The sequence below is a fragment of the Tachyglossus aculeatus genome, chromosome Y4 (genome assembly GCF_015852505.1).
Source record: "Tachyglossus aculeatus isolate mTacAcu1 chromosome Y4, mTacAcu1.pri, whole genome shotgun sequence".
NCBI classification, from domain to species: domain Eukaryota; kingdom Metazoa; phylum Chordata; class Mammalia; order Monotremata; family Tachyglossidae; genus Tachyglossus; species Tachyglossus aculeatus.
In genome coordinates this window covers 10,327,489-10,341,600 of record NC_052096.1, presented here as the reverse complement: position 1 = coordinate 10,341,600, position 14,112 = coordinate 10,327,489, and the positions used below count along the sequence as shown (strand labels likewise).

Here is a 14,112-nt window from a genome sequence, read left to right as displayed (position 1 = left end):
TAGCGCTCAGTACAGTGCTTTGCACACAGTAAGTGCTCAATAAATACGATCGAATGAATGAGAGGGGAGTGTCTCTATATGTTGCCAATTTGTACTTCCCAAGTGCTTAGTACAGTGCTCTGCGCATAGTAAGCGCTCAATAAATACGATTGATGATGATGATGATGATGATGAGAGTCAAAAGTGTCCGGTGGTCAGTGCTGGGTCACTGGGGGAGAGTCAGAGCGTGACCCTCACTCCTCCCCCGTCTCCTGAGTCTAACCTCGCTCCCTCTCGTTGCAACTGAAGACCAGTTACTCTCGCCCTGGCTTGGGGAAAGTGGAGGCGGAGCTGGGGGGAATCGCCCAGCATAATAATAATAATTGGCATTTGTTAAGCGCTTACTATGTGCAAAGCACTGTTCTAAGCACTGGGAAGGATACAGGGTGATCAGGTTGTCCCACGTGGGGCTCACAGTCTTAATCCCCATTTTACAGATGAGGTAACAGGCCCAGAGAATTTAAGTGACTTGCCCAAAGTCACACAGCAGACATATGGTGGAGTCGGGATTCGAACCCATGACCTCTGGGTCCAAAGCCCGGGCTCCTTCCACTGGGCCACGCTGTTTCTCTAGCATTTGGAGTCTCCCCTCCCCGACTCCTCCTCACCCACCTCTGGGATGCTCTAATAATGGGGAGGGGGCTGGAAAGCTGTTCCCAGTTGGATTCTGGATTCTGGATTCTGGCCCCCATCCCCCGCACGGATCCGGGTCTCAGGACCCCCCCACCCCCCCACCCAATTAATTTAGCCTGCAGCCCCCTCTTCCACGCAGGCCTTTGAAACCTCCCACCCTCGGATGGACTGTGTGGCTTAGTGGAAAGAGCACGGGCTTGGGAGTCAGAGGTCGTGAGTTCTAATCCCGCTCCGCTACTTGTCAGCTGTGTGACTTTGGGCAAGCCGCTTCACTTCTCTGTGCCCCAGTTCCCTTATCTGGAAAAAAAAATAATAATGATGATGGCATTTAAGTGCTTACTATGTGCAAAGCACTGTTCTAAGCACTGGGGAATACGAGGTGATCAGATTGTTCCACGGGGGGCTGACAGTCGTAATCCCCATTTTACAGATGAGGTAACTGAGGCTCAGAGAAGTTAAGTGACGTGCCCGAGGTCACACAGCAGACATGTGGTGGAGCCGGGATTCGAACCCATGACCTCTGACTCCAAAGCCCGTGCTCTTTCCACTGAGCTACGCTGCTTTTATAATAATAATAATAATAATGGCATTTATTAAGTGCTTACTGTGTGTAGAGCACTGTTCTAAGCGCTGGGGAGGTTACAAGGTGATCGGGTTGTCCCACGGGGGGCTCACACTCCCCGTTTTACAGATAAGGTAACTGAGGCCCAGAGACGCAAAGTGACTTGCCCAAAGTCACGCAGCTGACAAGGCGTGGAGTCGGGATTTGAACCCATGACCTCTGACTCCAAAGCCCAGGCTCTTTCCACTGAGCCACGCTGCTTCTTTAGACTGTGAACCCCACATGGGACAACCTGATCATCTTGTAACCTCCCCAGCGCTTAGAACAGTGCTTTGCACATAGTAAGCACTTAATAAATGCTATCATTATTCTTATTATTGTATCTACCTTCGAGCTTAGAACAGTGCTTGGCACATAGTAAGCGTTTAATAAATGCTATCATTTATTCTTCTTATTATTGTATCTTACCTTAGAGCTTAGAACAGTGCTTGGCACATGGTAAGCGCTTAATAAATGCTATCATTTATTCTTATTATTATTGTATCTACCTTAGAGCTTAGAACAGTGCTTGGCACATAGTAAGCGCATAATAAATGCTATCATTTATTCTTATTATTATTGTATCTACCTTAGAGCTTAGAACAGTGCTTGGCACATGGTAAGTGCTTAATAAATGCTATCATTATTCTTATTATTGTATCTACCTTAGAGCTTAGAACAGTGCTTAGCACATAGTAAGCGCTTAATAAATGCTATCATTATTCTTATTATTATTGTATCTACCTTAGAGTTTAGAACAGTGCTTGGCACATGGTAAGTGCTTAATAAACGCTATCATTATTCTTATTATTGTATCTACCTTAGAGCTTAGAACAGTGCTTGGCGCATAGTAAGTGCTTAATAAATGTTATCATTATTCTTATTATTGTATCTACCTTAGAGCTTAGAACAGTGCTTGGCGCATAGTAAGTGCTTAATAAATGTTATCATTATTCTTATTATTGTATCTACATTAGAGCTTAGAACAGTGCTTGGCACATAGTAAGCGCTTAATAAATGCTATCATTATTATTATTATTGTATCTACCTTAGAGCTTAGAACAGTGCTTGGCACATAGTAAGCGCTTAATAAATGTTATCATTATTATTATTGTATCTACCTTAGAGCTTAGAACAGTGCTTGGTGCATAGTAAGCGCTTAATAAATGCTATCATTATTCTTATTATTGTATCTACATTAGATCTTAGAACAGTGCTTGGCACAGAGTAAGCGCTTAATAAATGCTATCATTATTATTATTATTGTATCTACCTTAGAGCTTAGAACAGTGCTTGGCACATAGTAAGCGCTTAATAAATGCTATCATTTATTCTTATTATTGTATCTACATTAGAGCTTAGAACAGTGCTTGGCACATAGTAAGCGCTTAATAAATGCTATCATTTATTCTTATTATTGTATCTACATTAGAGCTTAGAACAGTGCTTGGCACATAATAAGCGCTTAATAAATGCTATCATTATTCTCATTATTGCATCAACCTTAGAGCTTAGAATATGTTTTGTTTTGTCATCCGTCTCCCCCTTCTAGACTGTGAGCCCGCTGTTGGGTAGGGACCGTCTCTAGATGTTGCCAGCTTGGACTTCCCAAGCGCTTAGTCCAGTGCTCTGCACACAGTAAGCGCTCAATAAATACGATTGAATGAATGAATGAATGTATATATATATATATATGTTTGTACTTGCTAACTTGTACTTCCCAAGCGCTTAGTCCAGTGCTCTGCACACAGTAAGCGCTCAATAAATACGATTGAATGAATGAATGAATATATATATATATGTTTGTACTTGCTAACTTGTACTTCCCAAGCGCTTAGTCCAGTGCTCTGCACACAGTAAGCGCTCAATAAATACGATTGAATGAATGAATGAACAGTGCTTGGCACACAGTAAGCGCTTAACAAATATCATTATTAATTCATTAATCAATCAATCAATCGTATTTATTGAGCGCTTACTGTGTGCCGAGCACTGGACTAAGCGCTTGGGAAGTACAAGTTGGCAACATATAGAGACGGTCCCTACCCAACAGCGGGCTCACAGTCTAAAAGGGGGGAGACAGACAACAAAACCAAACATACGAACAAAATAAAATAAATAGAATAGATAGGTACAAGTAAAATCAATCAATCAATCAGTCGTATTTATTGAGTGCTTACTGTGTGCAGAGCACTGTACTAAGCACTTGGGAAGTCCAAGCTGGCAACATATAGAGACAGTCCCTACCCAGCAGTGGGCTCACAGTCTAAAAGGGGGAGACAGAGAACAAAACCAAACATACTAACAAAATAAACTAAATAGAATAGATAGGTACAAGTAAAATAAATAAATAAGCAGAGTAATAAATCTGTACAAACATATCCCAAGCGCTTAGTCCAGTGCTCTGCACACAGTAAGCGCTCAATAAATATGATTGATTGATTTATACACATATACAGGTGCTGTGGGGAAGGGAAGGAGGTAAGATGGGATGGAGAGGGGGACGAGAGGGAGAGGGGTGAGGGGCAGGACGCCTGGACTCCGCGACCCCCGATCCGGGCGGACCCCTAACCGCAGGGCATTCATTCATTCATTCATTCATTCATTCATTCATTCAATCGTATTTATTCTCCCCCTTTTAGACTGTGAGCCCACTGTTGGGTAGGGACTGTCTCTATATGTTGCCAATTTGTACTTCCCAAGCGCTTAGTCCAGTGCTCTGCACATAGTCAGCGCTCAATAAATACGATTGATGATGATGATGATGATGATGCAGAGCACTGGACTAAGCGCTTGGGAAGTACAAGTTAGCAAGTACAAACTTATATATATATATATGTATATATATATGTATATGTGTACGTATGTATATATACGTATGTATATATGTATGTATATATGTATGTGTATATATATATTCATTCATTCATTCAATCGTATTTATTGAGCGCTTACTGTGTGCAGAGCACTGGACTAAGCGCTTGAGAAGTCCAAGTTGGCAACATAGAGAGACAGTCCCTACCCAACAGTGGGCCCCCAGTCTAGAAGAGAAGGGCAGAGAAGGGCAGAGAAGACTCCCCCTCCCCAGCCTATTTGGCCTCCCCCCAAAAGCCCCCCACCCCCCGACCCTGCCTCTCCTCAATCAATCAATCAGTCGTATTTATTGAGCGCTTACTGTGTGCAGAGCACTGGACTAAGCGCTTGGGAAGTCCAAGTTGGCAACATAGAGAGACAGTCCCTACCCAACAGTGGGCCCCCCAGTCTAGAAGAGAAGGGCAGAGAAGGGCAGAGAAGACTCCCCCTCCCCAGCCTATTTGGCCTCCCCCCCAAAAGCCCCCCACCCCCCGACCCTGCCTCTCCTCAATCAATCAATCAGTCGTATTTATTGAGCGCTTACTGTGTGCAGAGCACTGGACTAAGCGCTTGGGAAGGACCAGTCGGCAACACATCGCAACAGATGCGAGCGCTATCTCTGCATCGCCCAGCTGTGCCCCACGGAGATTGGGGGTGGGGGGCGGGGGTGATGCCCGCCGGGGGGTCTCACCTGGTTGTCACGTGGTCCTCCCCTCCCCCCCGAAGCCCCCCAACCTCCCCCCCACCAGGAGAGGGGCTGACACCCCAGGGAAGAAGAGCTGTTGGGCTGATGGGTTGTTGGAGGGGACTTCAGCTTGGCTCACAGGCCTGTAAATCAGAGGACGTGGGTTCTAATCCCGACTCCGCCACTTGTCTGCTGTGTGACCTTGGGCAAGCCACTTCACTTCTCTGGGCCTCAGTGACCTCATCTGGAAAATGGGGATTAAGACTGTGAGCCCCAAGTGGGACAACCTGATCACCTTGTAGCCCCCCTCCCAGCGCTTAGAACAGTGCTTTGCACATAATAATAATAATAATAATAATAATAATAATAATAATAATAATAATGATGGCATTTATTAAGCGCTTACTATGTGCAAAGCACTGTTCTAGCCCCCAGCGCTTAGAACAGTGCTTTGCACATAATAATAATAATGATGGCATTTATTAAGCACTTACTATGTGCAAAGCACTGTTCTAGCCCCCCCAGCGCTTAGAACAGTGCTTTGCACATAATAATAATAATGATGGCATTTATTAAGCACTTACTATGTGCAAAGCACTGTTCTAGCCCCCCCCCGCGCTTAGAACAGTGCTTTGTACATAATAACAATAATGATGGCATTTATTAAGTGCTTACTATGTGCAAAGCACTGTTCTAGCCCCCCCAGCGCTTAGAACAGTGTTTTGCACATAATAATAATAATAATAATAATAATAATAGCATTTATTAAGCACTTACTATGTGCAAAGCACTGTTCTAAGCGCTGGGGAGGTTACAAGGAGATCAGGTTGTCCCACGTGGGGCTCACAGTCTTAATCCCCATTTTACAGATGAGGGAACTGAGGCCCAGAGAAGTGAAGTGACTTGCCCAAAGTCACACAGCTGACAACTGGCAGAGTCAGGATTCGAACCCATGACTCCTGACTCCAAAGCCCGGGCTCTTTCCACTGAGCCATGCTGCTTGTCAAAGCGATTAACAAATACCACCATTATTATTATTGTCTGCTGTGTGACCTTGGGCAAGTCACTTCACTTCTCTGTCCCTCAGTTCCCTCATCTGGAAAATGGGGATGAAGACTGTGAGCCCCGCATGACAATCTGATTACCTTGTATCTACCGCAGCGCTTAGAGCGGTGCTTGGCACATAATAATAATGACGGCATTTGTTAAGTGCTTACTACGTGCAAAACACTGTTCTAAGCGCTGTGGGGGATACAAGGTGATCAGGTTGTCCCGCGTGGGGCTCACAATCATCCCCATTTTACAGATGAGGTAACTGAGGCTCCGAGAAGTTGTCAATCAATAAATCGTATTTATTGAGAGCTTACTGTGTGCAGAGCACTGTACTAAGCGCTTGGGAAGTCCAAGATGGCAACATATAGAGACAGTCCCTACCCAACGGTGGGCTCACAGTCTAGAAGGGGGAGACAGAGAACAAAACCAAACATATTAACAAAATAAAATAAATAGAATAGATATGTACAAGTAAAATAGAGTAATAAATATGTACAAACATCTATACAGGTCCTGTGGGAAAGGGAAGGAGGTAAGACGGAGGGATGGGGGAAAGGAAGGAGGGGGCTCAGTCTGGGAAGGCCTCCTGGAGGAGGTGAGCTCTCAGTAGGGCCTTACTACTACTTACAGTAAGCGCTTTAGTGACTTGCCCAAGGTCACACAGCAGACACGTGGGGGAGCCGGGATTCGAACCCATGACCTACAGCACCTGTATATAGGTATATATGTTTGTGCATATTTATTACTCTATTTATTTATTTATTTTACTTGCTCATATCTATTCTATTTATTTTATTTTGTTAGTATGTTGGGTTTTGTTCTCTGTCTCCCCCTTTTAGACTGTGAGCCCACTGTTGGGTAGGGACTGTCTCTAGATGTTGCCAACTCCAAGCGCTTAGTACAGTGCTCTGCACACAGTAAGCTCTCCATAAATACGATTGATTGATTGATTGATTGACCTCTGACTCTAAAGCCCGTGCTCTTGCCACTGAGCCACGCTGCTGCTCTGTAGTAAACGCTTAACAAATACCATCATGATTTTGATTCTCCTTGGGTCAGCAGGAAAAGGAAAGATCCAGATCCCCCTCCAACGCAATCCAGCTTCCCTCCAAAGCCCGGCGGGAGGGGGTCCAGCCCACAATCGCAGCCTCTCTGGGGGGCGTCTATTACCTCGGGCCCCCCATCTCCCCCTCCTCACCCATCCCTCATAATAACGGTGGCAATTTGTACTTCCCAAGCGCTTAGTACAGTGCTCTGCACATAGTAAGCGCTCAATAAATACGATTGATGATGATGATGATGGTATTCGTTAGGTGCTTACTGTGTGCCCGGCGCTGTACTAAGCGCTGGGATCCCAGAGGTCCCACCTGGCTCCAACAGACAGCAGGTGGGAGTGAGATTAGATTTAGGGATGGGGGTCGGGGGCGAGGATTTCTTGCCCATCCCGGGTGGGCCACACTGGGTAGACTGTGAGCCCACTGTTGGGTAGGGACCGTCTCTAGATGTTGCCAACTTGGACTTCCCAAGCGCTTAGTACAGTGCTGTGCACACAGTAAGCGCTCAGTTGAATGAATGAATGGATGGAAAGAGATCTGGGGCTAGACGGGCTCGGGGAGACGGGAATTCTGGATGGGAATAATAATAATCATAATAATGATGGCATTTATTAAGCGCTTACTATGTGCAAAGCACTGTTCTAAGCGCTGGGGAGGTTACAAGGTGATCAGGTTGTCCCACGGAGGGTTTACAGTCTTAATCCCCATTTTACAGGTGAGGGAACTGAGGCCCAGAGAAGTGAAGTGACTTGCCCACAGTCACACAGCTGACAATTGGGGGAATTGGGGGAAGCAGCGTGGCTCAGTGGAAAAGCCCGGGCTTTGGAGTCAGAGGTCATGGGTTCAAATCCCTGCTCCGCCACTTGTCAGCTGGGGGACTTTGGGCAAGTCACTTCACTTCTCTGGGCCTCAGTTCCCCCATCTGTAAAACGGGGATGAAGACTGGGAGCCCCCCGTGGGACCACCTGATCACTTTGTAAACTCCCCAGCGCTTAGAACAGTGCTTTGCCCATAGTAAGCGCTTAATAAATGCCATTATTATTATTATTATTATAATTGGCGGGGCCGGGATTTGGCCCCACGACCTCTGACTCCAAAGCCCGGGTTCTTTCCCACTGAGCCACGCTGCTTTCTTCAGCCTGCAGCGAGAGGGATGGAGGTCAGACTCGAGGGAGGATTTCCCCGGGGTGGGGCCGGGCCCTGGCTGATTTCTGCTCGCTCCGGTTCCCGGAGACGGAGCGGCGAACGTTTCCTGGCAAATGAGTCCTGGCAGGGTGAGGGGTTTCGGGTGTGACAGAGGCTCCTGGGCTGACTCATTGGTGTTTTGTCCTCTGTCTCCCCCTTCTAGACTGTGAGCCCGTTGTTGGGTAGGGCCCGGCTCTGTATGTCGCCAACTTGTCCTTCCCAGGCGCTTAGTACAGTGCTCTGCACACAGTAAGCGCTCAGTAAATACGACTGAATGAATGAATGAATAAATGATGGGCCCTGTCCTTGAGGAGGGGTGCGGAGGAAGGGCTGGGGGCCCAGGGTCCAGGAGGCCTTCCCAGACTGAGCCCCTTCCTTCCTCTCCCCCTCGTCCCCCTCTCCATCCCCCCATCTTACCTCCTTCCCTTCCCTACAGCACCTGTATATATGTTTGTACAGATTTATTACTCTATTTATTTGTACATTTCTATTCTATTTATTTTATTTTGTTAGTATGTTTGGTTTGGTTCTCTGTCTCCCCCTTTTAGACTGTGAGCCCACTGCTGGGTAGGGACTGTCTCTATATGTTGCCAATTTGTACTTCCCAAGCGCTTAGTACAGTGCTCTGCACATAGTAAGCGCTCAATAAATACGATTGATGATGATAAATACGATTGATGAAACTGGCGGGTGGGAGTGTGTCTCTCATCGCCCCATCTCTCTGCGTCTCTCTCTGATCCCCTTAACTCCCTGTCTCTCCATCCCTGTGGGTCTCCCTGTCTCTCCATCTCTCCCCCTCTGGCCCCAGTCTCCTGCCTCTCTGAGTGTCTCCATGTTCAATCCATCCATCCTTCCTTCCTTCCTTCCTCTCCCCCTCGTCTCCCTCTCCATCCCCCCATCTTACCTCCTTCCCTTCCCCACAGCACCTGTATATATGTATATATATTTGTACATATTTATTACTCTATTTATTTATTTATTTATTTATTTTACTTGTACATATTTATCCTATTTATTTTATTTTGTTAGTATGTTTGGTTTTGTTCTCTGTCTCCCCCTTTTAGACTGTGAGCCCACTGTTGGGTAGGGACTGTCTCTGTATGTTACCAATTTGTACTTCCCAAGCGCTTAGTACAGTGCTCTGCACATAGTACGCGCTCAATAAATACGATTGATGATGATAAATACGATTGATGAAACTGGCGGGTGGGAGTGTGTCTCTCATCGCCCCATCCCTCTGCGTCTCTCTCTGATCCCCTTCACTCCCTGTCTCTCCATCCCTGTGGGTCTCCCTGTCTCTCCATCTCTCCCCCTCTGGCCCCAGTCTCCTGCCTCTCTGAGTGTCTCCATGTTCAATTAATCCATCAATCAATCAATCAATCAATCAATCGTATTTAAGGAGTGCTGTTCGAGAAGCAGCGTGGCGTAATGGGTAGAGCACAGACGTGGCAGTCAGAATCAATCAATCAATCAATCGTATTTATTGAGCACTTACTGTGTGCAGAGCACTGGACTAAGCACTTGGGAAGTCCAAGTTGGCAACATATAGAGACAGTCCCTACCCAACAGTGGGCTCGCAGTCTAAGAGGGGGAGACAGAGAACAAAACCAAACATACTAACAAAATAAAATAAATAGAATAGATATGTACAAGTAAAATAAATAAATAGAGTAATAAATACGTACAAACATATATACATATATACAGGTGCTGTGGGGAAGGGAAGGAGGTCAGATGGGGGGGATGGAGAGGGGGACGAGGGGGAGAGGCCCCCTCTGGCCCCCTCTGGCCCCAGTCTCCTGCCTCTCTGAGTGTCTCCGTGTTCAATCCATCAATCAATCAATCAATCAGCCGTATTTATGGAGCGCTGTTCGAGAAGTAGCGTGGCGTAGTGGATAGAGCACAGACTTGGCATGGGTTCCAATCCTGCCTCCGTTACATCAATCAATCAATCAATCAGTCGTATTTATTGAGCGCTTACTGTGGGCTGAGCACCATACTAAGCGCTTGGGAAGTACAAGTTGGCAACATATGGAGACAGTCCCTACCCAACAGTGGGCTTTCATCTCTGCTGTGTGACCTTGGGCAAGTCGCTTCACTTCCCTGGGCCTCCGTTCCCTCATCGGCAAAATGGGGATTAAAAGGGTGAGCCCCATGTGGGACAGGGACTATGTCCAACCCAACTTCCTTGTATCAACCCCAGCGCTTAGAACAGGGCTGGGCACATAGTAAGCGCTTAACAAGGCTTAACAAGTACTATCATTATAATAATAATAATAATAATAATAATAATAAACACTCAATGCTCAACAATAATAATAAACACTCAATAAATATGATTGATTGATTGAGAGAGATGCAGAGGCAGCTAGAAATGGTGGAGACAGAGAACAAAACAAAACATATTAACAAAATAAAATAAATTGAATAAATATGTACAAATAAAATAAATAGAGTAATAAATACGTACAAACATATATACATATATACAGGTGCTGTGGGGAGAGCGCTTACTGTGTGCACAGCACTGCACTAAGCGCTTGGGAAGTACAGGTTGGCAACGTATAGAGACGGTCCCTACCGACAGCAGGCTCACAGTCTAGAAGGGGGAGATGGACAACAAAACAAAACGTATTAACAAAATGAAATGAATAGAATAAATATGTACAAGTAAAATAGAGTAATAAATACGTACAAACATATATACGTATATGCGTATGTATACATATTCATTCATTCAATCGTATTTATTGAGCGCTTACTGTGTGCAGAGCACTGTACTAAGCGCTTGGGAAGGACAAGTTGGCAACAGATAGAGACGGTCCCTACCCAACAGCGGGCTCACAGTCTAGAAGGGGGAGATGGACAACAAAACAAAACATATTAACAAAATGAAATAAATAGAATAAATATGTTCAAATGAAATAGAGTAATAAATATGTACAAACATATATACATATATATGTGTATGTATACATATTCGTTCAATCGTATTTATTGAGCACTTACTGTGTGCAGAGCACTGGACTAAGCGCTTGGGAAGTACAGGTTGGCAACATCTAGAGATGGTCCCTACCCAACAGCGGGCTCACAGTCTAGAAGGGGGAGACGGTCAGCAAAACAAAACATATTAACAAAATGAAATGAATAGAATAAATATGTACAAATAAAGTAGAGTAATAAATACGTACAAACATATATACGTGCATGCGTATGCATGCATATTCATTCATTCAATCGTATTTATTGAGCGCTTACTGTGTGCAGAGCACTGGACTAAGCGCTTGCGAAGTACAGGTTGGCAACACATAGAGACGGTCCCTACCCGACAGCGGGCTCACAGTCTAGAAGGGGGAGACGGACAACAAAACAAAACAGATTAACAAAAGGAAATAAATAGAATAAATCTGTACAAATAAAATAGAGTAATAAATACGTACAAACATATATACGTGCATGCGTATGCATGCATATTGATTCATTCAATCGTATTTATTGAGCGCTTACTGTGTGCAGAGCACTGGACTAAGCGCTTGCGAAGTACAGGCTGGCAACACATAGAGACGGTCCCTACCCGACAGCGGGCTCACAGTCTAGAAGGGGGAAACGGACAACAAAACAGAACATATTAACAAAATGAAATGAATAGAATAAATATGTACAAATAAAAGAGTAATAAATACGTACAAACATATATACGTGTATGCGTATGCATACGTATTCATTCATTTATTGAGCACTTACTGTGTGCAGAGCACTGTACTAAGCACATAGTCTTAGTCTTCTAGTTTATTGAGCACATACTGTGTGCAGAGCATATGTGTATGAATACGTATTCATTCATTTATTGAGTGCTTACTGTGTGCAGAGCACTGTACTTAGCGCTTAGTCTTAGTCTTCTAGACTGTGAGCCCACTGTTGGGTAGGGACTGTCTCTATGTGTTGCCAACTTGGACTTCCCAAGTGCTTAGTCCAGTGCTCTGCACACGGTAAGCGCTCAATAAATTGATTGATTGATTGATTGATTGATAGTACAGGGGGATTAGAACCCACCACCTCTGGCTCCCAAGCCCGGGCTCTTTCCATTGAGCCACGCTGCTCTCTCCCTCCCTCACCACCCCCTCACCCTCCGCCTCTAGCCAGCTGGGACTTTGTGGGTGGGTTGGGGCGGGGAGAGGTTGGGGGTCTGAAATCCAGGTGTCCCCTGCCCAACGCTCACCACATCCTCCCCATCCCTGCCACCCCATCATCCCCCCACCCTTCCCCGCGCCCGCACGTGAGAGCGGGAAGCAGGTGGTGGTGGGTGGGTGGGTGGAGGGGAGGGGAGGGAGGTTTGGGGGGGTCTCGTGGGACTCCGAAAGGGGTCCCCGGGGTCCCAGGCATCACCGCCCGCCCTTCCAGCGCAGATCGAAGCGATTCCCTGCAAGGTCTGCGGAGACCGCTCGTCTGGCGTGCACTATGGAGTCGTCACCTGCGAGGGCTGCAAGGTTAGGCCCCTTCCCCTGACCTCTGACCTTCCTTCCCCCCTCCAGCCTCTCCCTTCCCTCCCAACCACTGCCGCCCCCCAAGACCACCACCACGAAACCCACGGGAAAGAGAGGGCACGCGGTAATAAATAAGAATAATGATGGCATTTGTTAAGCGCTTACTATGTGCAAAGCACCGTTCTAAGCGCTGGGGAGGTTACAAGGTGATCAGGTTGTCCCACGGGGGGCTCACACTCCCCATTTTACAGATAAGGTAACTGAGGCCCAGAGAAGCAAAGTGACTTGCCCAAAGTCACCCACCGCACACACACCACCATGAAACCCACGGGAAAGAGAGGGCAGGCAGTAATAAATAAGAATAATGATGGTATTTGTTAAGTGCTTACTATGTGCAGAGCACTGTTCTAAGCGCTGGGGAGGTTACAAGGTGATCAGGTTGTCCCACGGGGGGCTCACACTCCCCATTTTACAGATAAGGTAACTGAGGCCCAGAGAAGCAAAGTGACTTGCCCAAAGTCACCCCCCCACCCCCCACACACACTACCATGAAACCCACGGGAAAGAGAGGGCAGGCAGTAATAAATAAGAATAATGATGGTATTTGTTAAGTGCTTACTATGTGCAGAGCACTGTTCTAAGCGCTGGGGAGGTTACAAGGTGATCAGGTTGTCCCACGGGGGGCTCACACTCCCCATTTTACAGATAAGGTAACTGAGGCCCAGAGAAGCAAAGTGACTTGCCCAAAGTCACCCCACACACACACACACACCACCATGAAACCCATGGGAAAGAGGGGGCACGCGGTAATAAATAAGAATAATGATGGTATTTGTTAAGCGTTTACTATGTGCAAAGCACCGTTCTAAGCGCTGGGGAGGTTACAAGGTGATCAGGTTGTCCCACGGGGGGCTCACACTCCCCATTTTACAGATAAGGTAACTGAGGCCCAGAGAAGCAAAGTGACTTGCCCAAAGTCACCCCCCCACACACACACACACACATACCACCATGAAACCCACGGGAAAGAGAGGGCACATGGTAATAAATAAGAATAATGATGGTATTTGTTAAGCATTTACTATGTGCAAAGCACCGTTCTAAGCGCTGGGGAGGTTACAAGGTGATCAGGTTGTCCCACGGGGGGCTCACACTCCCCATTTTACAGATAAGGTAACTGAGGCCCAGAGAAGCAAAGTGACTTGCCGAAAGTCACACAGCTGACAATTGGAGGAGCCGGGATTTGAATCCATGACCTCCGACTCCAAAGCCCGGGCTCTTTCCACTGAGGCACGCTGCTTCTTGCAGTGGGGGGGGGGGGGAAGGGGTGGTTAAACTCTCCTATTCCTCCCCAGAATCCACAGGGAAATTTATTCACTCGTACTTACTAAGCGCTTACTGTGTGCAGAGCACTGTACTAAGCGCTGGGGGAAATAATAATAATAATAATGATGATGGTATTTGTTAAGCACTTACTATGTGCAAAGCACCGTTCTAAGCGCTGGGGAGGTTACAAGGTGATCA

The 14,112-nt window shown here is 46.3% G+C and overlaps 1 protein-coding gene across 1 annotated transcript in view; it reads left to right on the top strand.

Annotated features, from left to right (window-relative positions):
* RORC (RAR related orphan receptor C) overlaps nt 1-14,112 on the top strand; it is a 48,924-nt gene that overhangs the window by 13,928 nt on the left and 20,884 nt on the right. Inside the window, exons 3-4 of the mRNA XM_038768471.1 lie at nt 8,153-8,207; nt 12,484-12,591. Of these exons, the coding sequence (XP_038624399.1) occupies nt 8,153-8,207; nt 12,484-12,591 (163 nt within the window). The remainder of the gene's footprint in view (nt 1-8,152; nt 8,208-12,483; nt 12,592-14,112) is intronic.